Source organism: Leuresthes tenuis, unplaced genomic scaffold (genome assembly GCF_036924035.1).
Source record: "Leuresthes tenuis unplaced genomic scaffold, fLeuTen1.0.hap1 SCAF_18, whole genome shotgun sequence".
Lineage (NCBI taxonomy): Eukaryota > Metazoa > Chordata > Actinopteri > Atheriniformes > Atherinopsidae > Leuresthes > Leuresthes tenuis.
Window position 1 is genome coordinate 1,033,091 of NW_027325372.1, and position 24,679 is coordinate 1,057,769.

Here is a 24,679-nt window from a genome sequence, read left to right on the forward strand (position 1 = left end):
GGAAAGTTAGCTGAAACGTTCCTGATGGAAGATTTATCAGAAGAAGCAGGAGGACCCAGAGTTTCCCTGAGCTGAGACACAGATCTGTGGGGCTCAGACAGGGTTTCCTCTTCATTAAGGTGCAGAAAGCTGTCAGACATCCAACTTTTACAGAGTCTGAGCAGCTGAGAAAGATCTGCAGCTGAGAAAGATCTGCAGCTGAGAAACATCTGCAGCTGAGAAAGATCTGAAAGAGAAACATCTGCAGCTGAGAAAGATCTGCAGCTGACAAAGATCTGCAGCTGAGAAAGATCTGCAGCTGAGAAAGATCTGAAAGAGAAACATCTGCAGCTGAGAAAGATCTGCAGCTGAGAAACATCTGCAGCTGAGAAACATCTGCAACTGAGAAAGATCTGCAGCTGTGAAAGATCTGCAGCTGAGAAAGATCTGCAGCTGATAAACATCTGCAGCTGAGAAACATCTGAAAGAGAAACACAGCTGAATGTCATCTGCATAGTGAGAGGATTCGTCCGTAAAGAGGGAGCAGATATAACAACAAAGGGCCCAGAACTGAACCCTGTGGGACACCGTAGGAAAGAGAAATGTGATGGACTCCTGTAGGTGTGCACAAGTGGGCTATGAAACCGTGAACTGCCCCTTTAGAGATGAGGTTTGGTTCGGTTGCTCCTTCGTGCAGAAAGGTCTGATAACTCTGCCTCCGGGGCGCCCAACTGCGAGGAGGCAGAGTTTATGTAGAAGTCGCTGAGGGGGGGGGGGTTACATTTCCCATCTGCTTTGGGAATTCATCAGGACTTTCTAGGAGGAACCGGAAAGTTCTGCTACCAAAGAAGGAAGTAGACGGATAAATGCACTGTTTTGGTCGCATTTCCCCCTTATGAGCCCCACATATAAGGGCTGGCTGGGGGGAGTCCTGTCTGATTTCAACAAAGTCCACTTTGTTGCACATATTTTCTGCATGTGTGGCTGTTTTCTGGCGTTACGTGCACGCGCAGGGCAACACGCTTCCTGTTTAGTTGTCATGACGGCACACATGCAGCACAGTCGGTGTCGGCAGAGGAAAAAAAGCGCAGCTTTCATCCTCTTTTCTGCGCTGCTGCCCTCTGCCTTCACACTCCTTATATGGGAAAGGAATTAGTCGCGCGAACAAGGGCGGAAACGCGCCGCGGTGACAGCTGGGTAAAAACCCAAATACAGGAAGAAACCGACCGAAGCCCAGTCAGCTCTGCGAGTCTGCAAACATCGCACACCCGCGACGATAAAACGGACCAAATCACAGCTCGACCCGGTTAGCAGGTAAGCGGCTTCCCGGCGCTGCGCTGCGGGGTTTTGGGTGAACTGTTTCGGCTTTGGGCGTGAAAACGAAGCGGGACGGACAGCGGCGCGTCGCCGCGGAACCATTCAGAAATATCTGGTTTAATTGGTGTGAAGCTGGCACAGAGCCGACAGGGACAGTTAGCTGACATATTTCTGAAGCCGAGGCTGTTTCCAGCCCTCAGTCTGGAGCAGACACTCAAATGAGGGAACTTCATTTTTTTTTCTTCTGCAGAGCAACATTAGCTAACAGTGAGAGAGGGTGTGTGACTCAACAATCCAGGAAACAGACACAGAAGTGAGTGTCACCGAGCTGCAGAGCCTCCAGCCGGCCTCATTAACGCCATTTCTGCCAGATTAACGGGTTTCAAACACAAACTGTTCAGCAGGAGCTGGAAGAAGCTGCTCCGCAGCGGTGGTGTTGTGTCAGACTTTGTACACCCCTCCAAATGTTTCCTCCTCACCGATGCAGCCGTCTGCCTCAAAGTTGACGTTAAATATGGAAAATGTTTGGACATAATGTGATCAAATATTGGTAATTGCCCTGATATTTGATGGGTGTTTGACCCGCAGGTGAGTGCTTGTGGGCTGGGGGACTGAACTTGCTCGGGACACATATTTCTGCGTAGCACCGCCGGCACGGTTAGCTAGCTTTAGCCCGCTGATGGAAGCCGGTGATCCCATTAACGTCAGCGGCTTGGACGTGATTTGTTGCTGGCTTCGGCTCACCTGAGAGGAAGGTGAGGGCTGCGGCCTGTGTATCCCTCCGCGACCGGAAAGAAAGTGTTTAGTAACGAAGGGAGTTGAAGAAAAGGCTGCACATGCACGCGCCCTCCTTTATGTCTGCCCCCCCCCCAGGGCAGGAGCAACGCAGGCCTAACCTACTTCACTCACCCGCATGCAGAAATGGCTCAAGCCAGGATCAGGGAAACATGTTGTTGTGCTGTCGGAAGGTGTGTAAACACCTGGTTCAGGAGAAAATGAACCTGGCTGATGTGCTGCCACATCTGGGAACACCCGAGTGAAACGGGTGGGGGGCGCTCCAGGTTCCCTTTATTTATCCCACATTTACTGGTGTGTGTTTTGAAAAGGGTCCAGATGGAGGATGGAAGCTGTTTGTTGCTCATCTTGAGTTTTATTTATGTGCACCTGCTGCCCTGAGGTGGGGCGGCGGCCTGATGGCGGCCTGATGGCGGCCTGGCGGCGGCCTGATGGCGGCCTGGCGGCGGCCCTCTGGTGCAGTGATGGTCTGAGGCTGGCTCTTTCCGACCCAGAGGTCCGGCCCGTCTCCACAGCAGTAAACGGAGGCTGCCCTCCTCCTCCTCCTGGACTCAGTAATCGGCTCCTTGGTTTAAAGACGAGTGGAGCGCTCATTAAGGGCTTTGTCTCGCTGTAAATTGGACGCTTTGAGCTCTGCGGCCCAGGAGGCCGGTGCAGGGGATCATGGGATTTGCTGACGGTGTGTTTTCCTTTTTGTTTCTTCCTCCTCTGAAGCTTCAGCTGCTTTAATGTGAGCAGGTCCTGAAGGTTCTGGCTGATGGTCGGGGGGGTATTTGCAGTGAATCTGCAGCAGGAAACGTTCTACTCATTTTGGGTGGAAGTTTTATGGCCTCTCCTCTGGGGCTCCTCCTCTTTTCTGGGGCTCCTCCCCTCCTGTGCTGCAGGTGAGTCACCTGAGCTGAAAGCGGGAAGTGTTGACCTCTGGTTTGTGCAGGTAAAGGTCACAGGGAGTGAGTCCTGATTGGTCTGCCCTGCTGTCTCGCTCCAGGTTGCTTTTCCAACCCTTGAACTGATATTTGACACAGATTAATTTAGTTGAAGAAGTTTTAAATCAGACGATCTAAAAGTCCAACACACCTGTGTGCACGCTGGAAACGATCCCACCGGGTTACCTGCTCTGTGGCGGGATGTCCTGGTCCAGGTTCTGGAGCTCAGCAGAACTTCAGGGCCCAGCTGATCACAGGGTGTAAAATGGATGAAAACGTTTGGACGAGCGCCTGCTGCTGATTGGCCGCCTCAGACCTGATCGCTCTGACATCACTCAGGTGATGCGTGTGTGGTACCGGCAGATCCATGCGTGAGCGGACTCCCTGACCCGGACACCCCGTGGTGTTGGGTTACAGCTGTTGGGTTACAGCTGTTGGGTAACAGCTGGGATCGCCTGCATACCTTCACTCAGCATGTTCAGGCCTGCTCACACACCCACTCTTAAGGGGGAATTATGTGTTTGCTCCTCAGGAACCGAAGACTTCTTGTTTGGACTTCAGTGATCCAGACTGTCCAGGGTCGTGTGTGTGGTGGTTCTGCAGGTTTTCTGAACATATCATTAAGTTCTGAGCGTGCTCGGGATGATGAACAGAAGCACACAGGAGGTTTCCCCCTTTGTTCTTCTGGCTGAGCTCATGAAGCCTTTCAGCTCTTTTAAACGGTGGTCAGCAGGTGGCGCTGCAGGCTCCGATCCAACCGAGCAGACAGCGCTGACAGAACCTGGAGGAAGACTGGACAGAACCACAGAAATGTGGAGGCAGGTCCGATTGTTGTCAGAGTTTTGATTTGATTTGATCTTTGAGTGTTTCTGTTACGACACGAAGGCGCTGCAGCAACCAGAACCGCTGCTGGACCTGTGATCAGAGTTCTGTTATTGATCTGGATCGGCCAACGTTGGCGTTTATGGAGGAGCAGCGGCTCGACTCCAAGCTCCTCCCCCCCGGATGGAGAAGCTCCTCCCCCCTGGACGTTGGAGCTCCTCCCCCTTTCTCTAAGGCTGAGCCCCGCCCCCCTCTGAAGGAAACTCATTTCAGCCGCTTGTATCCACGACCTCCTTCTTTGGGTCAGAACCCAGATCTGTGAGCTCAGGTGAGGGTTGGAACAAAGATGGAGCAGGAACCTGAAAGCTTCTCCTTCCGGCTCAGCTCCTCTTCGGTACAAATGCAGCAGGAATGTTGGGTTCTGGATGAAATGATAAAAACCTGCTCCAGTTCTGCTGCACTCCTCAGAGACCAACAGGCTCTGAAGCAGCTGACCAACACACACGGGTTTGTTCTGATTACATCATCCTGATCGGGTTGTTTCCTCTAACGAGCTGCAGCTCGATAAGAGCTGGACTCTCTGTTAAGGAGCGGGTCGCTGGTCCTGCTCTGAGCTCCTGAGTTAGCGGCCGGTCTGTATGGTGAAGACGCTCAGTGGCTTCTGTCTGTCGTTCGGGTCGGTTCAGCTGTCCTCCCGCCTGTCTCCTCCCGTCCCGCCTGTCTCCTCGCATCATGTCCTCCCGTCTGTCTCCTCCCGTCTGTCTCCTCCCGTCACGTCCGTCTGTCTGTCTCCTCCTGTCTGTCTCCTCCCGTCACGTCCGTCTGTCTGTCTCCTCCTGTCTGTCTCCTCCCGTCACGTCCGTCTGTCTGTCTCCTCCCGTCACGTCCGTCTGTCTGTCTCCTCCCGTCACGTCCGTCTGTCTGTCTCCTCCCGTCTGTCTCCTCCCGTCTGTCTCCTCCCGTCTGTCTCCTCCCGTCTCCTCCCGTCCCGTCTGTCTCCTCCCGTCTCCTCCCGTCCCGTCTGTCTCCTCCCGTCTCCTCCTGTCCCGTCTGTCTCCTCCCGTCCCGTCTGTCTCCTCACGTCCGTCTGTCTCCTCCCGTCCCGTCTGTCTCCTCACATCACGTCTGTCTCCTCCCGTCCCGTCTGTCTCCTCACATCACGTCTGTCTCCTCCCGTCCCGCCTGTCTCCTCCCGTCCCGCCTGTCTCCTCCCGTCCCGTCTGTCTCCTCCCGTCTCCTCACATCACGTCTGTCTCCTCCTCACCTTCAGGTATGGCAGAGTTGGCGAGTCTGGTGCAGCGGCTGGAGGTGGCGGTGGGCCGCCTGGAGTCCATGTCGGGCCCGGGGGGCCGCGGTGGAGACTCTGCTGGGGGAGGTAACACGAACAGGAAGCTATTTTCACCGCCTTTAGAGGCGTAAACCAGAGAAACTGCATGTCCTGTTTTCTCCTCTCGCAGCTGTCTCGGCGTTCGTGGAGGCGTTTGATGAGATCATCCACGGCCCGCTGGCTCAGTACTTCTCCCTCAGCCAGAAGATCGGCGGAGACGTCCTGAAACATGTAAGTGTGTCCAACAGGAAAGCAGCCGGTCCTGAATCCGCTCCCTTCACAGAACCGACGCTTCGGGTCGGCTCGCAGTGAAACCTTCTGCTTCTTCCTCCCCTGCAGGCGGACATGATGAAGCAGGCGTTCTCCTGTCAGAGGCAGCTCCTCGTCACAGCTTCGTCCTCCCAGAAGCCCTCCGATGTGAGTTAGGACGCTTATCTGAGCTGTACCGCCGGTCCAGTTACACTCCTGCTGCCAGGAGACAAACATCTGTCATGGTTCTGAGAGGAAACGGCCATAAAGGTCCGTTTGGGTTTTTCACACAGAACTTTCACTGTGAGCCGTTTGTTTACTTCTGCAGGCGGTTCTGACAACTCTGCTGCAGCCCGTCTCCAAAGCCATCCAGCAGGTTCAGGCGTTCCGTGAGCAGAACCGAACCTCCCCGCTGTTCAACCACCTGTCCGCCGTCAGCGAGAGCGTCCCCGCCCTCGGATGGGTTGCCATGGTGAGACCGTGTGTGATGGCCAGAACCAGTTTTTTCTGGCCTGCTCTCGTGTCACAAACGCATCAGAACCCCGCCGCTGTGGAGGTTCAGGTCCATAAATCCAGATGTTTTATTAATGTGAACCTCTGTCTGTCCAGGCTCCAAAACCGTGTCCCTACGTCAAAGAGATGCAGGACGCCGCCATGTTCTACACCAACCGAGTGCTCAAGGACTACAAGGAGAAGTCAGTGAGGCTTCGTTACTTCCTGTTTCCTGTTGGAGCTGCTCGCGTTTAACACGTGTGTTTGACGCGTGTTTGACATGTGTGACGTGTGTTTGATGCGTGTTTGACATGTGTGACGTGTGTTTGACGCGTGTTTGACATGTGTGACGCGTGTTTGACATGTGTGACGCGTGTTTGACATGTGTGACGCGTGTTTGACATGTGTGACGCGTGTTTGACATGTGTGACGCGTGTTTGACGCGTGTTTGATGCGTGTTTGACATGTTTGATGCGTGTTTGACATGTGTGACGCGTGTTTGACATGTGTGACGCGTGTTTGACATGTGTGACGCGTGTTTGACATGTGTGACGCGTGTTTGACATGTGTGACGCGTGTTTGACATGTGTGACGCGTGTTTGACATGTGTGACGCGTGTTTGACACGTGTGACGCGTGTTTGACGCGTGTTTGACACGTGTGACGCGTGTTTGACGCGTGTTTGACATGTGTGACGCGTGTTTGACATGTGTGACGCGTGTTTGACGCGTGTTTAACATGTGTGACGCGTGTTTGACATGTGTGACGTGTGTTTGACGCGTGTTTGACATGTGTGACGCGTGTTTGACATGTGTGACGTGTGTTTGACGCGTGTTTAACATGTGTGACGTGTGTTTGACGCGTGTTTAACATGTGTGACGCGTGTTTGACATGTGTGACGCGTGTTTGACATGTGTGACGCGTGTTTGACATGTGTGACGCGTGTTTGACATGTGTGACGCGTGTTTGACATGTGTGACGCGTGTTTGACATGTGTGACGCGTGTTTGACATGTGTGACGCGTGTTTGACATGTGTGACGCGTGTTTGACATGTGTGACGCGTGTTTGACATGTGTGACGCGTGTTTGACATGTGTGACGCGTGTTTGACATGTGTGACGCGTGTTTGACATGTGTGACGCGTGTTTGACATGTGTGACGCGTGTTTGACATGTGTGACGCGTGTTTGATGCGTGTTTAACATGTGTGACGTGTGTTTGATGTGTGTTTGACATGTGTGACGCGTGTTTGATGTGTGTTTGACATGTGTGACGCGTGTTTGACGCGTGTTTAACATGTGTGACGCGTGTTTGATGCGTGTTTAACATGTGTGACGCGTGTTTGACATGTGTGACGCGTGTTTGACGCGTGTTTGACATGTGTGACGCGTGTTTGACGCGTGTTTGACATGTGTGACGCGTGTTTGACGCGTGTTTGACATGTGTGACGCGTGTTTGACGCGTGTTTAACATGTGTGACGCGTGTTTGACATGTGTGACGCGTGTTTGACATGTGTGATGCGTGTTTGACATGTGTGACGCGTGTTTGACATGTGTGACGCGTGTTTGACATGTGTGACGCGTGTTTGACATGTGTGACGCGTGTTTGACATGTGTGACGCGTGTTTGACATGTGTGACGCGTGTTTGACATGTGTGACGCGTGTTTGACATGTGTGACGCGTGTTTGACATGTGTGACGCGTGTTTGACATGTGTGACGCGTGTTTGACATGTGTGACGCGTGTTTGACATGTGTGACGCGTGTTTGACATGTGTGACGCGTGTTTGACGCGTGTTTGACATGTGTGACGCGTGTTTGACATGTGTGACGCGTGTTTGATGCGTGTTTGACATGTGTGACGCGTGTTTGATGCGTGTTTGTTGCGTGTTTGATGCGTGTTTGATGCGTGTTTGACATGTGTGACGCGTGTTTGATGCGTGTTTAACATGTGTGACGCGTGTTTGACATGTGTGACGCGTGTTTGACATGTGTGACGCGTGTTTGACATGTGTGACGCGTGTTTGACATGTGTGACGCGTGTTTGACATGTGTGACGCGTGTTTGATGCGTGTGACGCGTGTTTGATGCGTGTTTGACATGTGTGACGCGTGTTTGATGCGTGTTTGACATGTGTGACGCGTGTTTGATGCGTGTTTGACATGTGTGACGCGTGTTTGATGCGTGTTTGACATGTGTGACGCGTGTTTGATGCGTGTTTGACATGTGTGACGCGTGTTTGATGCGTGTTTGACATGTGTGACGCGTGTTTGATGCGTGTTTGACATGTGTGACGCGTGTTTGATGCGTGTTTGACATGTGTGACGCGTGTTTGATGCGTGTTTGACATGTGTGACGCGTGTTTGATGCGTGTTTGATGCGTGTTGCGTGTTTGACGCGTGTTTGATGCGTGTTTGACATGTGTGACGCGTGTTTGATGCGTGTTTAACATGTGTGACGCGTGTTTGACATGTGTGACGCGTGTTTGACATGTGTGACGCGTGTTTGACATGTGTGACGCGTGTTTGACATGTGTGACGCGTGTTTGATGCGTGTTTGACATGTGTGACGCGTGTTTGATGCGTGTTTGACATGTGTGACGCGTGTTTGATGCGTGTTTGACATGTGTGACGCGTGTTTGATGCGTGTTTGACATGTGTGACGCGTGTTTGATGCGTGTTTGATGCGTGTTTGACGCGTGTTTGATGCGTGTTTGACATGTGTGACGCGTGTTTGGTGCGTGTTTGACATGTGTGACGCGTGTTTGGTGCGTGTTTGACATGTGTGACGCGTGTTTGGTGCGTGTTTGACATGTGTGACGCGTGTTTGGTGCGTGTTTGACATGTGTGACGCGTGTTTGACATGTGTGACGCGTGTTTGATGCGTGTTTGACATGTGTGACGCGTGTTTGATGCGTGTTTGACATGTGTGACGTGTGTTTGACATGTGTGACGTGTGTTTGACATGTGTGACGTGTGTTTGACATGTGTGACGTGTGTTTGACATGTGTGACGTGTGTTTGACATGTGTGACGTGTGTTTGATGCATGTTTAACATGTTTGGTGCGTGTTTGATGTGTGTTTGACATGTGTGACGCGTGTTTGATGTGTGTTTGACATGTGTGACGCGTGTTTGACGCGTGTTTGATGTGTGTTTGACGTGTGTGACGCGTGTTTGATGCATGTTTGACGTGTGTGACGCGTGTTTGATGCATGTTTAACATGTTTGGTGCGTGTTTAACGTGTGTGACGCGTGTTTAACGTGTGTGACGCGTGTTTAACGTGTGTGACGCGTGTTTAACGTGTGTGACGCGTGTTTAACGTGTTTGACGCGTGTTTAACGTGTTTGACGCGTGTTTAACGTGTTTGAGGCGTGTTTAACATGTGTGACGCGTGTTTGACGCTGATAAATCTGATAACTGAAACGGGGCAGCGAGCTGAACGTAGTTCAGACACATTATTGTGACGCAGATCTGTGTCGTCCTCAGGGATAAGACACACGTGGACTGGGTGAAGTCCTACGTGTCCATCTGGACCGAGCTGCAGAACTACATCAAACAGCACCACACCACCGGAGTGACCTGGAGCAAGACTGTGAGTCTCCCTCAGATTCCGTCGTACGAATCTTTATTAAGACAAACTTTGGGAAACATGATAAAATCGACTGATCAAAGTTACTGATGAAGTGACTGAAAGGTGAATCCTCCTTTCAGTCACTTCATCAAGTCACCCATTCCACCTTAAACGCAGACCTTCAGACGCCTGATTTTATTAGTTATCTTTGGCTCCTCCTCCTCAGGGTCCCGTCGCTTCAGCAGCTGCAGCTCCAGCTGGTGGGTGCCCCCCCCCTCCTCCCCCTGGACCTCCCCCTCCCCCCATGGACCTGAGCGGAAGTGGCGGCGGCGACGACGGAAGCGACACCCGGAACGCCCTGTTCGCCTCCATCAACAAGGGGTCTGACATCACCAAAGGTGGGCGGAGTCACAGCCGCCGTCGGGTCAGACGTCATCGATGCGTTTATTTATTTTAATATTTACATTTCTGTCCTGAAATCTTATTTATTTTTAGTTTTTAATGAGCTCTTTTGTTAAAAAAATGAGAAATTTAATCGTTAATTTTTGGACAAATTAAAAGACTAAAAATGTTTGAATTAAAATAGATTTTGTTTTAAAAGCTGCAGTTTATATTTTTCTTCACGTGTTTCTTTCCGTTTTAATCGTTGTTTGCCCCCCCATCAGTGATAGTTCGGGTCACGTGCACGAAGCTGCGGTTTGTTGGACCAACGGTTTCCTTCTCCAACCTTTTCAGGTCTGAAGCACGTCAGCGACGACAAGAAGACCCACAAAAACCCGACTCTGAGGACTCAGGCCACTCCGGTGCGTACCGGACCGAAACCCTTCGCCTCCCCCACCCCCCGCCCTGCGGCGCCCGCTGCCGCCGCCCCCACACTGCCGCCGGTTCTGGAGCTGGAAGGAAAGAAGTGGAAAGTGGTGAGTTGTCGAGCTCAGTTAGCGCTGAAAAGGGTTCGGTTTAAATTCTTCTTCTCTGATACGACTTTGTTTTCTTCTTCTGGGGTTCAGGAGAACCACGAGGGGGCTCAGAACCTGGTGATCAGCGACACCGAGCTCAAACAGGTGGTTTATGCTTACAAGTGCAACAAGAGCACCCTGCAGGTTAAAGGCAAAATCAACTCCATCACCTTGGGTAAGAACACAGCTGAGGGACCAAACTATCACATAAGAGCAGAACCTCCTGAAGCTCAGCAGAACCAGCACCACGGGTTCTGTTTGTAGGGATCTCAGCTGCAAAAAAGAGCTTTCAGAGGCTCCAGCTGTTCATTACACATGTTGGACTTCAGCACATCTGTCACATACAGAACATCTGTCTCCTGATCACTGATATCAGTCTCAGAATGGGTCGAATTAAAGGGAAAAGTCACAGTTTTCAGGCAGTTTGGGGAAAAGGAAGCAGCAAAGGTTCTGTGAGGTAAACAGCTGCAGCAGAACCCGACAGAACACGGGCTGAAACGGGCCGATGTGAAGTGTCTAAAACACAATGAGTCCTTTTTCTTTCTTAAATTTAAAACCGTTTTTTCAGTTCAACTTGATCCTTTTTCTTTTTATCGGATCAAAGAGTTTCAGAACCACAGCTGGAGAGAAGTTCTCAGAACATTTAATTAAATCGGGTTGGTGCTGAACTGTCTCCAACAGATAACTGTAAGAAACTGGGGCTGGTGTTTGACGACGTCGTGGGCATCGTGGAGGTCATCAACTGCAGAGACGTGAAGGTCCAGGTGAGGGAGCGCAGGGCGCCGCCTTGTTTTGGGTCCGACTGAAGCTCAGACGCGTTTAACGGTGTCTCCTTTCACATCTGAAGGTCATGGGGAAGGTCCCGACCATCTCCATCAACAAGACGGACGGCTGCCACGTCTACCTGAGCGGCGACTCTCTGAGCTGTGAGATCATCAGCGCCAAGAGCTCCGAGATGAACATCCTGGTTCCCAACAAGGACGGCGAATTTGTGAGTCTCAGGAAGCTTTGAGCCGTTTCTGCTCTTCGTGCTAAGCTATGCTAACGTGTGTGTGTGTGTGTGTGTGTGTGTGTGTGTGTGCACGTGTGTGTTCAGACGGAGCTTCCTGTTCCTGAGCAGTTCAAGACCGTCTGGGACGGCAAGAGGCTCGTTACCACAGCAACAGAGATCGCCGGGTAGAGAGGGGCCGCCCCCACGCCACACCCCCCCGCCCCCCCCACCAGCTAACTGTCACACTGTAGACTGAGACGTCATGAATTAACCCCCCCTCCCTCCCCCCCGATCAGCCAATCAGCTGCAGCTGTTCCTTCCATTCGCCAATGAGAGGGCTGCTCGCTCTCTGGAGCAGATCCTCCAGCCAATCAGCAGCGAGCAGCTCGTCCTTTATTTGAACGTTCACGAGTTTGCCAACAGCTCGACGCTGTTTCATATTTCTGTCTGAACGCTGAGCACGTAGATTAGATCCTCTGCAGACAGTCAGAACGCTTTCTCCTCCTCATTTTATGCAATTCTCCGGTGAGGCACTTCTAAAACGACCTCAGAGCATCATATCACCTCCACTGAGTGCAGCAAACAGGGTTCAGTGGCCAGAGTCGGCTCTGAGGACTCAAACCTGGCTCAGTTTCCCCAGATGTTAGAAACATTCCACGTTAGAGAAGGTTAGACGTCTGTAGGTGGACAGGCTGCACCTTTACTCACATGCACGGATCCGTGATTGTCTGTAAACTTCTCATCTCTTTACTAAACTTCTTTTCTTTATCTTTTGGGTCCAAAAAAATCAGAAATGTGCTCATCAGTACTGAGACATCATTAAACTGTTGCAATAAACTCCGGCTCCTGTCTTTATTGGATTCGTGTACAGAAGCAGTTTTTCACAGTTAAAGACGTATTCTTAGTTTAAAATCTCTTAAAAGCGACAGTTTCGAACAGTTTGACCACATTTAAAAACAGGAGGAAGCGAAAGCTGATCAGTGCAAAAGGAGAAGAGTTTCAGCGGCGGGTCGGCCTCAGGCAGGGCGCCGGGTCGGCCTCAGGCAGGGCGCCGGGTCGGCCTCAGGTAGGGCAGCAGGTTGGCGTTGAACCACTCCCTGGTGAACTGCAGGTGGTCGCCCTCGCTGGCCAGAAACGCCAGCTTTCCAGCCTTGTCCATGGCGGCGAGGCCCAGACGGTCCTGCAGCAACACAAAGGTGTACTCAGCTGAACTCAGTCACATCTTTACGCTGCATCAACCTGCTCTTAAAGTATCTATTTGCCTTCAGCTCTTTCCCTCAGAGGACTTACACGTGACCATAACTCTGTGACCTCATCAGAGCTCTGACCAATCAAGGCGTGTCCTGGAGTGTCTTGCACCAGGATCTCAGCAGAGGTTGGTTATTGGTGTACAAACACATCAGAACATAAAACCAACCTGCTGCTGAGTGAACAGCTGCTTTAATCTCATGAAAACCTTCTTCCAGAAGCTCTCTGGTTTAAAGTGAGGATGTGACCTGTGTGGCGGTGGCTTTTACTGCGTTATTCCACCAGAGGACTTGTTTACCTCTTTGTAGAGAACACTCTCCTGCAGAGTCTCCGTCTCTTTGGCCTGACCCGTCCTCAGGAAGCCGAACCACTGCAGGGAGAGTCAGAAGGTTCTGAGCTTTGGTCACAGTCGGCAGGATTTTACAGCAGATTGAGGCTCACCTCCGTATCCACAGGGTCCACCACGGTGTCCTGCAGGAACTTCACCAGGACGAACTTCTCCAGCAGCTGCAGGTTCTTCCTGTAGGTCTCATTCACAGCCTGAAACAGTTCAAGCAACACGTTTCCATCAATGCTTTGAGTTGGGTTAGTCAGGGAAATGAAACCGATTCAACCCGGGAACCCAAACATGGTTCAGGACTTTAAATGATCCACAGACACCAGTAAATGATCTGAGACGCCGGCTCTTGTTGGAGCAGCGGTGGCTCTTCACACTCACCCTCTCCTGGTTGATGTCGGCCAGAAAGAGGCTGTGCTTCTTGTACAGGTCGTCGTTCAGCGGGTCGTGCCAGTACTGCGCCTGCACCAGGCTGACAACACAAACATCCCGTCACGCACGGCGAGGAGCAGAAAGCACGAGAGTCACGGCAGACTTACTGTTTCTGCACCAGGTCGCTGTAGGCCCCCCGGTTCAGGGCCTCGCGGATCATGTCACAGATGTGGGAGCTCTCCCCGGGACACCTGGGCAGCCCGTACACACCTGAGCGACCAAAGACACGTCAGCATGTTGCAGACACATCAAAGAGCTGAAACAAAGCAAAGCGTCACCTTGGTGCTGACCACCGACGGAGATCAGAGTTCTCATTGGTGGAGAAGGACAGCGCTGGGCCACAGCTCTCCTGTGAAGAGAGGAAACGGGACATGTAAGGGAGGACGGGCCGGAGCCACTCAGGAGAATCCCAAACAGCCACGTACAGAAACTGCGCCCCCTGGGAGAAGCCCATGGCGTTGTATCCTCCCTGCAGCTTGGGGTCCTGAGCCAGCTGACCGCACACCAGCGACACCTGCTGGTTCACATCCAGGAAAAACCCGTTTTCTGTGTCCTGCAGAGAGGTTAAAGTCTCAGTCAGAACCAGATCCACAAGAATAGCTCTGATGCGATGACAAAACAGACAAAAACGACACAGGGAGGCGTTAAAGGTGACATATTCAGTAAAATCCCTCCTTCCTGCTCCTGGGAGCAGATATCAGGGCGTCTGAAGGTGTAAAACTCCCCAAAAACACAACCCTGGTATTTATTTAGTTCCCTTTCTGTGAAAGTTCCTCATTTAACGAACCGTTCTGATTTTCATTTCTAAAGTACGTCACTCCTTAAGTTGGCTCCGCCTCCTCTGCTAAGCCCCGCCCACTCACATCCACCCTGCTGGACGGATGAAGCCAGCTTCTGGTGGAAATGTTCTGCTGTCAGCTGTACTGAGGAGCATGCATCTTCCATCCAGCAGCAGCCTCAGAGGATATAAGAGCCCAGTGGATAAACTATATCTGAGGCTAATGTTCCAGCAGAGTTAGCTAAAGACTGTGAATGTGCAGCAAACACTTTTCATCCCACTGTTTTAACAACTTGGTCCAGTTCAACGCTGGACTGAAGGAACTGAGCCACAAAGAGGATCAGTTCCAGCTCTCAGAGCCTGAACTTCAGAGCAGGGAAATGGAAGCATCTGAGAAATAACTCCTCATGGTTTATTTACTGATTTATTTCTTCCTTTAGCAGCAGCTAACGCTAACAGCTTAGCTAATGAAATAACTCCTTATGGTTTATTTACTGATTTATTTCTTCCTTTAGCAGCAGCTAACGCTAACAGCTTAGCTAATGAAGAAATAACTCCTCATGGTTTATTTACAGATTTATTTCCTCCTTTAGCAGCAGCTAACGCTAACAGCTTAGCTAATGAAATAACTCCTCATGGTTTATTTACTGATTTATTTCTTCCTTTAGCAGCAGCTAACGCTAACAGCTTAGCTAATGAAATAACTCCTCATGGTTTATTTACTGGTTTATTTCTTCCTTTAGCTGAAGCTAACGCTAACAGCTTAGCTAATGAAATAACTCCTCGTGGTTTATTTACTGGTTTATTTCTTCCTTTAGCTGAAGCTAACGCTAACAGCTTAGCTAATGAAGATGACGTACACCAACTTCTAAGGAGTTCCTGCTGTTCCTTTCTGAAAGATGAACATTATTGTTCCCACATTACTTTGTTAGCAGCAGCTTTCTGGGAGGATCTGACCTGGACTGCAAACACCTGGACAGGACACCTCAGGTGAGCCTCAGCATCATCCTCCATCTGCTTGATGCCCTCAGAACCATCAGAGCAAGAACAAACCTGTTTACTCACACAGTAAACTGAGTAATATGCTGCTTAATCAGCCCTACAGTGTTATAGTTATTAATATTTATCTTTTTTTAAACTTTGGTGTCATTTGATGTTCAGCTTTTTATCAACATTCTCATTCACACCAAATCTGAGAGCTCCACCTGCACTGGTTCAATGAGACTAAAGATATTCTGAAGCTGAACCCAACGAGTTGGTGTACGGACAAATAAAGTTTCAGTTTGGTGCAGATTAGCACCTCTTTGTTTAAAATAGCGAGACAGAAGAGGCCTTTGGTGCTCTCTGTAAAGCTGCAGAGGACCTAAAGACTCCTTTCTTTCCTGTTTTCATGTTTCTGGAGACTTCAGAAGCTGAGGAAAGAGTGTTTGTGAAGGTTTTCAGGCCCGAGTGTTGAAAGGCTTCACAGTACCTGCATCACGTTTTTCCCGATCATCAGCGAGAGCACGTAGATGCCAGAGATCTCCTCCTCGATCATCTTCTTTATGGCGCCCATGCTGAGCGGGTTGCAGCAGTTGTCACCTGGAGGACACAGGTTACCATCAATTTTACTGAAACACCTGAAACTGACATCATCCTGGAAAAGTTTCACATGGAAATGACCCAAAAGACTTCATTTTCAGGTGAAAAATCAATCAACTGATCTGATGATGAAGTCAACACACGACAGATCAAACTGACTCATTATTTATGGAACAAAACACAGAAAGAGTGAGTGAGAAACTAAGTGAACCCTTCCTGCTTCCTCAGGAACTAAGAGGGTAAGAAGCAGCCAGGAGCTGCTGATCAATGCTCTGATTAACTGATCAATGCTCTGATTAACTGATCAATGCTCTGATTAACTGATCAATGCTCTGATTAACTGATCAATGCTCTGATTAACTGATCAATGCTCTGATTAACTGATCAATGCTCTGATTAACTGATCAATGCTCTGATTAACTGATCAATGCTCTGATTAACTGATCCTCAGTCAGTGTGAGCAGCTCTATAAAAGCAGGAGTTCTGTCAGTTTAACACGATGCCAAGGAGGAAAGACACCAGCAATGATCTCAGAGAAGCAGCTGCTGCTGCCCATCAGTCTGGGAAGGGTTATAAGAAGAGTTTCACTTTTCACTTCCACAGCCAACGTGGGAATAAAATGTTTCAGGTGTTCTATCAGTCCTCCGATCTCACCCGAGTCACGAGTGCTTTACTGGAAATGAAACACCTGTTTACAAGATTCTGACTTTCACCAACATGGATTAATGGTCAAAGCTTTCACTTCTGTTGTGAAACACAGAAAACAGCTTCCTGTTTCTGAGCAGAATTTTCTACAGAAAGTCCATGAAGAAGTTTCAACAAAGTGCAGAAAATCATTTGTATTCTATTGAGATCACAGCTGAACTTCTGGTTGTTCCAAGTAAATCTGAGCTGAAGCTGGGAGACGAGGTGGTCGTCCCGATCCAGGCTCCTAACTCAAGGGATGAACCAGTGTTGTGTCGACACAGAACAGACAACTTAGCAAAGAAGCCATTTTAAACTGGATCTTTAGGCACTTTGTCACAAAGACACATCATTTGTTCCCATTTCTTTAGCTGCATCTATGAAAAACAGCAAAGAAAACACAGTTTGACAGACAGAAAATAGGATTTCTGTCAGAGATTTTACATAATATTTGGGGATAATGTCCATTGATTTCCCTAAACATTAACTTCCTGTGCAGAACCCAAACATTAGGGTCCATTTCTAAACCACAGGAGATCAATAAAGTTTCTATCTATGGAAATATCTTTATTCCAACCAGCTTCAGTTCGTGGTCAAATGCATCTTTTCCATATATTCATATGTAAGTAGTTCCTCACCCATCCCATGCCACAGCACCAGCGGAACAGTCCCATTGTTGGGGTCCCGGACCGGGCCAGAGGCGACCAGCAGCACCGGAGCAGCCAGGAGGAGAACCAGGGACACAGCCATCCTGAAACTGGGGTCCCACATGATCAGTTCTGGTTTCTGTTCTCTTTGAGGACATTAAAGCCACCCAGAGGCAGCAACAACTGACCTCAGACCAGCAAAAAACATCCAATCCGCCTCAGGTCAGAGTCTTTTTTTCTCTCAATTTCTACAATAAATCAGTTCTGTGTATGATAAAACTGTAAGAAATTAAAGTAGAGTGAGAATAAGACAGTCCGAGACAGAGTTTTCAGTCAGAAAGAGGTAAAAACTCAGCCTTTAATTGACTCGTTAAATTAGCTCAAACCAGCTAAACGACAGATTTACACCAAATAAATCCACATTTGAACTCGCGGAACCAGCTTTCTGCTCTAATCAACCTTTAAGTCCAACAAACACTTTTATAAAACGGCAGAGTTTCAGTATAATGAGTTTTAACAGCATTTGGAGTGTTATAAAACCTTAAGAAACGTCGCTCACCGCTTTACTTTCCTTCCTGCTTGGCAGTTGGAGCGCGTGTCATGTGACGTAAATGTTTGGAGCGAGCAGCCAATCAGAAGTAAGGGGCGGGGCTACACGCCAGCGACTTAACCTGACTTAACCTGGTTAGTAGTCCTTTCTGCGTCAGTTAGTGTGACCGAACTTAACTTTTCTGGGTTTGCAGGTTATCTGACAGCTCGTGAGCAGTTCGGGGGAACCCGTTTGGGTCTGAGCTGCGGTTCCGTCATGTAAACGCGCCGCAGCGTGTTAGCTTACCATGCTAGCTGGTTGCGAAACAACAACATTCCTATTGGATGGTTCGGTTTCTTCCAGCCGGAGCTTCCAGAACCAGCAGGCCGGACTCCGACGTGCAGCATGAACATCCAGTACGACGACGCCGCTCTGGCCGGCAGCTACGACGTCGCTGGCTCCTTCCCAAAGAGCTTCGGCTACGGTGTGGAGGAGCCGGAGCTGGAGCCGGGGCTGGACTCCTTTGCTGACCGACCGAGGATCCTTCTGATGGGGCTGAGGCGCAGCGGGAAGTCCTCCATCCAGAAGGCACGGTGCTCGTTACCGATCAGAAACACGCACAGAAACACTGACACACATGTTGTTCAGAGGTGGATGAAGCTGTTAGTTACCCTCTGTGTGACTTTAAGCCTCGTTAATAATGACTTTACCAACAATATGAGAGTTTAGATTCATAAGTTCCACATTTACTGGCTTTTAAAACAGATTAATACAGTGTTGATCCCGCGAGGGAAGTGGTTTTATCAGAACAGGATACAGAAAATATAATGTTATCAATAAAGTTTAACACGGCTGCAATAAAGTGTATTCACAGTGTTTCCAGATGCTTTCTGATCAGTTTATTGATCCGGTTGTCATCTCTTTCAGGTTGTTTTCCACAAGATGTCCCCCAATGAGACGCTGTTCCTGGAAAGCACCAACAAAATCTACAAGGACGACATCTCCAGCAGCTCCTTCGTCAGCTTCCAGATCTGGGACTTCCCCGGCCAGGTGGACTTCTTCGACCCCACGTTCGACAGCGAGATGATTTTCACGGGAACCGGCGCTCTGATCTTCGTCATCGACGCTCAGGTAGGACGGCTGAGGTGAGGCAGGCGCCGTCCTGTGTCAGCTGAGCTTGACCTTGTTTCTGCCATCAGGACGACTACATGGAGGCTCTCGGGCGGCTCCATCTGACCGTGTCCAGAGCCTACAAAGTGAACCCAAACATCAACTTCGAGGTGTTCATCCATAAAGTGGACGGACTGTCGGACGACCACAAGATCGAGACGCAGAGAGACATTCACCAGCGGGCCAACGACGAGCTGGCGGACGCCAGCCTGGAGAAGCTCCACCTCAGGTGAGTGTCGGGCGTGAGCGAGCGGCTCCACAAACCGCCGTCTGCTGACGGGCTTCTGTCCTCCTCAGCTTCTACCTGACCAGCATCTACGACCACTCCATCTTCGAGGCCTTCAGTAAGGTGGTGCAGAAGCTCATCCCTCAGCTGCCGACGCTGGAGAACCTCCTGAACATCTTCATATCGGTGCGTTCCGCCGCTGCGTCTTCGAAGCAGCTCCTGGTCGGTGTGTTCCTCACTAACATCCTTCCTCCCCGCAGCACTCTGGTATTGAGAAGGCCTTCCTGTTTGACGTCGTCAGTAAGATCTACATCGCCACGGACAGCTCTCCGGTGGACATGCAGTCCTACGAACTCTGCTGCGACATGATAGATGTGGTCATCGACGTCTCCTGCATCTACGGGTGAGAAGGAGCACGTGTGACCCGTTTGAAGCTTTGCTGAAGATGTATCCCAGAGTTTAAAGGTGGTTTCCCTCCTCTGCCAGGCTGATGGAGGATGGAAGCGGCTGTGCCTACGACAAAGAGTCTTCGGCTATCATCAAGCTCAACAACACGACTGTGCTGTACCTGAAGGAGGTCACCAAGTTCCTCGTCCTCGTCTGCATCCTCCGGGAGGAGAGCTTCGAGAGGAAAGGTGTTAAATTCTGTTCAAGTTTGGGTTTAATTGAACCAGAGTCTTCATAAACCAGGTCAGGTTACATTATTTATACCCATAAAATCTGTAAAAGTGGATTAATAAATACAGAACAGTGATGGAGGCAGCGCCCCCTGTGGTGAGCACATGGAACTGCACGTCAGACCTTTTTGGATTGTGTTAAAAGCAGAACAAAAGTCCACAAATAAAAGTCTGGTGTCACTCCCATTATGGATGGATCCAGTGTGTGTTCAGTTAGCCTCAGTATTTAAGACCAGTTTTTCTAAAAGTTTTCATTAGAATTTAAGTTTGGACACAAAGTTGTGCAGAAAAACAATAAAAACCCAGATTTTTGTGTCACATTTGAAATGAAACGCTGTATTTTGTCCTCTGCAGGTTTGATAGATTATAATTTCCACTGTTTCCGGAAAGCCATCAACGAGGTGTTTGAGGTCGGCAGCTTGTTTGAAGGCGCCGCCTGGAGGCCGCCGAGTTCCTCCAACCAGAACCAGACGGGCCCGAAGTACCCGGTGCTGAACGGAAGTGCCGTTTAAAGCCGGCGTGAAGCAGCTCATAGAGACAGGAAGCAGGAAGCTGAAGAGGCTGAGAGGCCACCTTTCTGCATCAACTTTGGGGAAATGTAATATTTTAGAAAAGCTTTTCTTTGGATTAGTTAATAAACGCTTCTGAGTGCTTAAAACATGTTGGTGGCACATCGTGCTGGACCCTTCAACGCTGGACCGGCTTCATGTGAGGAAGTCTGAGTGACAGTAACCTGCAGAAGGTGCTGAGAAGCACCAGCTGAACTCAGAAAGAAGGAGACACAGTTTCAGGAAGCTGAAACCAGCTTTTCCTGCAAGTTTTAATGAGTTTGAACCTTCCAGGAAAGCCCAAAGAAGTGATTTTCAGTGTCTTCACTGACCGACTTTGTGTAGAAAGTAGAAACCAATGTTATCTTATGTTTAAGCTGAACACATAAAAGACATTTTTGTCCAGTTTCAGACTCAAACAGAACTGCAGATTCTTTCAAAGCTGCTCCACAAACTCTTTTCCCTCCTTTTCCCCTTAAGGTTGAATTATTGAACGCTTTAACTGGGTTTAATCCCCAAAATCCCCCAAAAATGTGGAGCCTTTGTTACTCTGTGTGTAGAGTCATAACGAGTCATGTGACCGGCGCTCTGCTCAGGTTCAAAGAACCAGAACCAGAACTGTGTCAGTTCCACCATTGGAGCCTCGGTTTGTGGTTTTTCTCTGACAGACTGCAGCAGTTTCAGTTCAGTCGGACCTGAAAGATGTTTCAGAAACTGTGAGAATCTGTTTTAATTTTTGTGAGTCTTTAATAAACAGCATTTTGTACCAGTCATGTTGGTCAGCTGACATTTAGCCATCGTAGGAGTGGCTTTGCTGTTGAAGAGGAGGGTCGATCCGTCACAAAAGCACCCGACACAACTTGCTTTGTGGCTCGTTGGAATAAAGTCACAATGATAAGTTTCTCTGACTGTTTTTCATCAGACAGATGAGCTGCAGAAAAGAGTAAAAAGTTAAAGGAGACGTATTCTGCCCTTTTTTCACAAGCTGGCCTTATTTCCTGAGATCTTCCTGAAATGTGACACCTTTAGGAGAGTGAGGAGAGGACCGGTGCTGTGTTGGAAACACACCTTAAACACAGCTGCAGGTTGTCTGAGTTACAGAATGGAACTGTTCAGCTAGAAAGCTTCAGCTAACAAAGTAATGTGGGAACAATAATGTTCATCTTTCAGAAAGGAGCAGCAGTAACTCCTTAGAAGTTACGTCATCTTCATTAGCTAAGCTGTTAGCGTTAGCTTCAGCTAAAGGAAGAAATAAATCAGTAAATAAACCATGAGGAGTTATTTCATTAGCTAAGCTGTTAGCGTTAGCTGCTGCTAAAGGAAGAAATAAATCAGTAAATAAACCATGAGGAGTTATTTCATTAGCTAAGCTGTTAGCGTTAGCTGCTGCTAAAGCAGGAAATAAATCAGTCAATAAACCATGAGGAGTTATTTCATTAGCTAAGCTGTTAGCGTTAGCTGCTGCTAAAGGAAGAAATAAATCAGTAAATAAACCATGAGGAGTTATTTCATTAGCTAAGCTGTTAGCGTTAGCAGCTGCTAAAGGAAGAAATAAACCAGTAAATAAACCATGAGGAGTTATTTCTCAGATGCTTCCATTTCCCTGCTCTGGAGTTCAGGCTCTGAGAGTTGGAACTGATCCTCTTTGTGGCTCAGTTCCTTCAGTCCAGCGTTGAACTGGACCAAGTTGTTAAAACAGTGGGATGAAAAGTGGCTGCTGCACATTCACAGTCTTTAGCTAACTCTGCTGGAACATTAGCCTCAGATATAGTTTATCCACTGGGCTCTTATATCCTCTGAGGCTGCTGCTGGATGGAAGATGCATGCTCCTCAGTGCAGCTGACAGCAGAACATTTCCACCAGAAGCTGGCTTCATCCGTCCAGCAGGGTGGATGTGAGGGGGCGGGGCTTAGCAGAGGAGGCGGAGCCAACTTAAGGAGTGACGTACTTTAGAAATGAAAGTCAGAACGGCTCGTTAAATGAGGAACTTTCACACAAAGGGAACTAAATAAACACCAGGGTTGTGTTTTGGGGAGTTTTACACCTGCTGGTGACCTCAGACGCCCTGATATATGCTCCCAGGAGCAGGACCTGATAACTGAAGGCTCTGCCTCTTATTCTACTTTTAGAAACTCCAGGAACCACAACTTTTATCACAACAAAATACGTTCATATGTGCACATGGAAATAGAAGTTTCTTTAACTTAGGATGCCTCAGCTGGACTGCAGCTGTGATATTTAACCAGCAGATGGCAGAATACTCACATCGGACACATCAGGGTGATGAAGACCACTTCACCTCGAACTGTGCAAGACTCTGAAGAGGAATGAATCTGTCTGTCAGCAGATGCCACACATGGAGCGAAGGCCCTCATCCCTTCACCTCACTCTGATGAGCAGTGACAGGGCGAAGCCACAGACCTCCAGCTCACCACGGTGGAAAACGGAGGTCAGAGACACGATCCAGCTCTGCGGGACGGTTTTCCAGGACGCTGCAGTTTAACTCTGACCACAAATAAAAGGCAACAAATCGAGAAAGTTCTGAGGTTCAGATGCTGCCTGCAGGGATCCAGCCTCAGCATCCTGTTGGAGGATGGATGCCCAGCAGATCAGATCTACTATGAGGAGAAACTCTGAGTCACTTTCACCGAGAAACTAGATAATCTTCATAAAGACCCGGATGAGTCAGAACTTTCTGCTTCTAAACTCAGACAAACTGAAGTTGTTCTCTTTGGACCTGAGCGCTTCAGGGAGAAACTGTCCTGTTATATAGTTACTCTAGATGGTATTTCCTTGGCTTCTGGTTCTACAGTGAGGAACCTTGGAGTTATTTGACTTTGACTCACATATAAACTGGTTTCTGCCTTCTTTCACCTTCGTAATATCATTAAAATCAGGACCATCCTGTCTCAGGGTGATGCAGAGAAACTGCTCCATGCATCTGTTCCTTCAGGACTGAACTACTGTAATTCCTTATTATTGTTCTGTCCCACAGATTCTCTGAAAGCCTCCAGCTGATCCAAAACCCTGCAGCCAGAGTTCTGATGAGATCTAACAGCAGAGATCATGTTTCTCCAGTTTTAGCTTCTCTTCATTGGCTCCCTGTTAGATTCAGAATAGAATTTAAGGTTCTTCTTCTCACACATAAAGCTCTTAATGACCGAGCTCCATCACATCTTAAAGATCTCACAGTTGGATATTTCCCCAACAGAGCACTTTGCTCTCAGGCTGCAGGTTTCCTTGTGGTTCCCAGAGTTTCTAAAAGCAGAATGGGAGGCAGAGCCTTCAGTTATCAGGCCCCTAAAAGCAGAATGGGAGGCAGAGCCTTCAGTTATCAGGCCCCTAAAAGCAGAATGGGAGGCAGAGCCTTCAGTTATCAGGCCCCTAAAAGCAGAATGGGAGGCAGAGCCTTCAGTTATCAGGCCCCTAAAAGCAGAATGGGAGGCAGAGCCTTCAGTTATCAGGCCCCTAAAAGCAGAATGGGAGGCAGAGCCTTCAGTTATCAGGCCCCTAAAAGCAGAATGGGAGGCAGAGCCTTCAGTTATCAGGCCCCTAAAAGCAGAATGGGAGGCAGAGCCTTCAGTTATCAGGCCCCTAAAAGCAGAATGGGAGGCAGAGCCTTCAGTTATCAGGCCCCTAAAAGCAGAATGGGAGGCAGAGCCTTCAGTTATCAGGCCCCTCTCTGTGGAACCAGCTGCCAGTTTGGCTTCAGGAAGCAGACACCCTCTCTACCTTTAAGATCAGGCTGAAACTTTCCTTTCTGATAAAGCTTATAGTTAGGGATGGCTCAGGTGAGCCTGAAACATCCCATAGTTCTGCTGCTATGGGCCCAGCCTGCTGGGGGAGCTCCCATGATGCACCTCTCCTCCCTCCATGTACAGATGACATCATTGCTGTCATTAACTTGTGTTTCTCTCTCTCAGCAGGTGTCTCTGGCCTGGTGTTACGCTGCTTGTTGTCCCCTCTTTCCTGTCCTCTCAGCCCCAGCTGGTCCAGGCAGATGGACCCTTCCTGGTTCTGGTTCTGATGGAGGTTTCTTCCTGGTTCTGGTTCTTATGGAGGTTTCTTCCTGGTTCTGGTTCTGATGGAGGTTTCTTCCTGTTAAAGGGAGTTTTTTCTCTCCTCAGTCGCCTCGTGCAGCTCAGGACTCTGAAATAAGTTTCTGTGCAGTCTGCTGGCTGCATTATTTGATTGACTCTGTATGAACTGGACTAATTTGGATTTAATTGATTTGATTTGAATTATGATTGTATTACAATGAATTTGATTGTAATCGTCTTGAATCTTTGAAGTGCCTTGAGATGACATTTATAGTGATTTAGTGCTTTATGAATAAAACTGCATTATTTTCCTTTTAAAGAGCTCATAAAGCGGTTTCATCACGTGAGGCTGTCCGTCA

General features: G+C 49.1%; 3 protein-coding genes across 5 annotated transcripts; 2 read left to right on the forward strand and 1 right to left on the reverse strand.

Annotated features, from left to right (window-relative positions):
* Positions 1–1,193: 1,193 nt before the first annotated feature.
* cap1 (CAP, adenylate cyclase-associated protein 1 (yeast)) lies at positions 1,194–11,621 on the forward strand. The gene is made up of 13 exons (XM_072371208.1): positions 1,194–1,293; positions 5,110–5,214; positions 5,297–5,397; positions 5,506–5,583; positions 5,744–5,887; positions 6,025–6,110; positions 9,392–9,497; positions 9,703–9,874; positions 10,212–10,393; positions 10,484–10,607; positions 11,114–11,196; positions 11,280–11,423; positions 11,529–11,621. The coding sequence occupies exons 2-13, from the start codon at positions 5,112–5,114 to the stop codon at positions 11,610–11,612; spliced, it is 1,407 nt and encodes a 468-aa protein (XP_072227309.1). The 5' UTR covers positions 1,194–1,293; positions 5,110–5,111; the 3' UTR covers positions 11,613–11,621.
* On the reverse strand, positions 11,562–17,771 carry ppt1 (palmitoyl-protein thioesterase 1 (ceroid-lipofuscinosis, neuronal 1, infantile)). Of its 2 annotated transcripts, XR_011908424.1 has the most exons (11): positions 17,690–17,771; positions 17,122–17,240; positions 15,690–15,799; positions 13,866–13,993; positions 13,719–13,789; positions 13,548–13,650; positions 13,390–13,480; positions 13,113–13,211; positions 12,970–13,041; positions 11,853–12,603; positions 11,562–11,814 (listed from the first exon to the last, which is right to left on the reverse strand). XR_011908424.1 is itself a non-coding variant. In XM_072371218.1 (10 exons), the coding sequence occupies exons 2-10, from the start codon at positions 17,231–17,233 to the stop codon at positions 12,463–12,465; spliced, it is 927 nt and encodes a 308-aa protein (XP_072227319.1). In that variant the 5' UTR covers positions 17,234–17,240; positions 17,690–17,771; the 3' UTR covers positions 11,562–12,462. The 2 variants fall into 2 exon arrangements, 1 of the variants encoding a protein (XP_072227319.1); XM_072371218.1 differs by having other exon boundaries at positions 11,562–12,603.
* Positions 17,772–17,788: 17 nt separating this feature from the next.
* LOC140275688 (ras-related GTP-binding protein C-like) lies at positions 17,789–24,286 on the forward strand. Of its 2 annotated transcripts, XR_011908423.1 has the most exons (8): positions 17,789–18,247; positions 18,587–18,790; positions 18,859–19,058; positions 19,127–19,241; positions 19,316–19,458; positions 19,542–19,690; positions 20,087–20,330; positions 24,204–24,286. XR_011908423.1 is itself a non-coding variant. In XM_072371213.1 (7 exons), exons 1-7 carry the CDS (start codon positions 18,065–18,067, stop codon positions 20,242–20,244), a joined length of 1,152 nt encoding a protein of 383 aa, XP_072227314.1. In that variant the 5' UTR covers positions 17,789–18,064; the 3' UTR covers positions 20,245–21,051. The 2 variants fall into 2 exon arrangements, 1 of the variants encoding a protein (XP_072227314.1); XM_072371213.1 differs by lacking the exon at positions 24,204–24,286 and having other exon boundaries at positions 20,087–21,051.
* Positions 24,287–24,679: the final 393 nt, after the last annotated feature.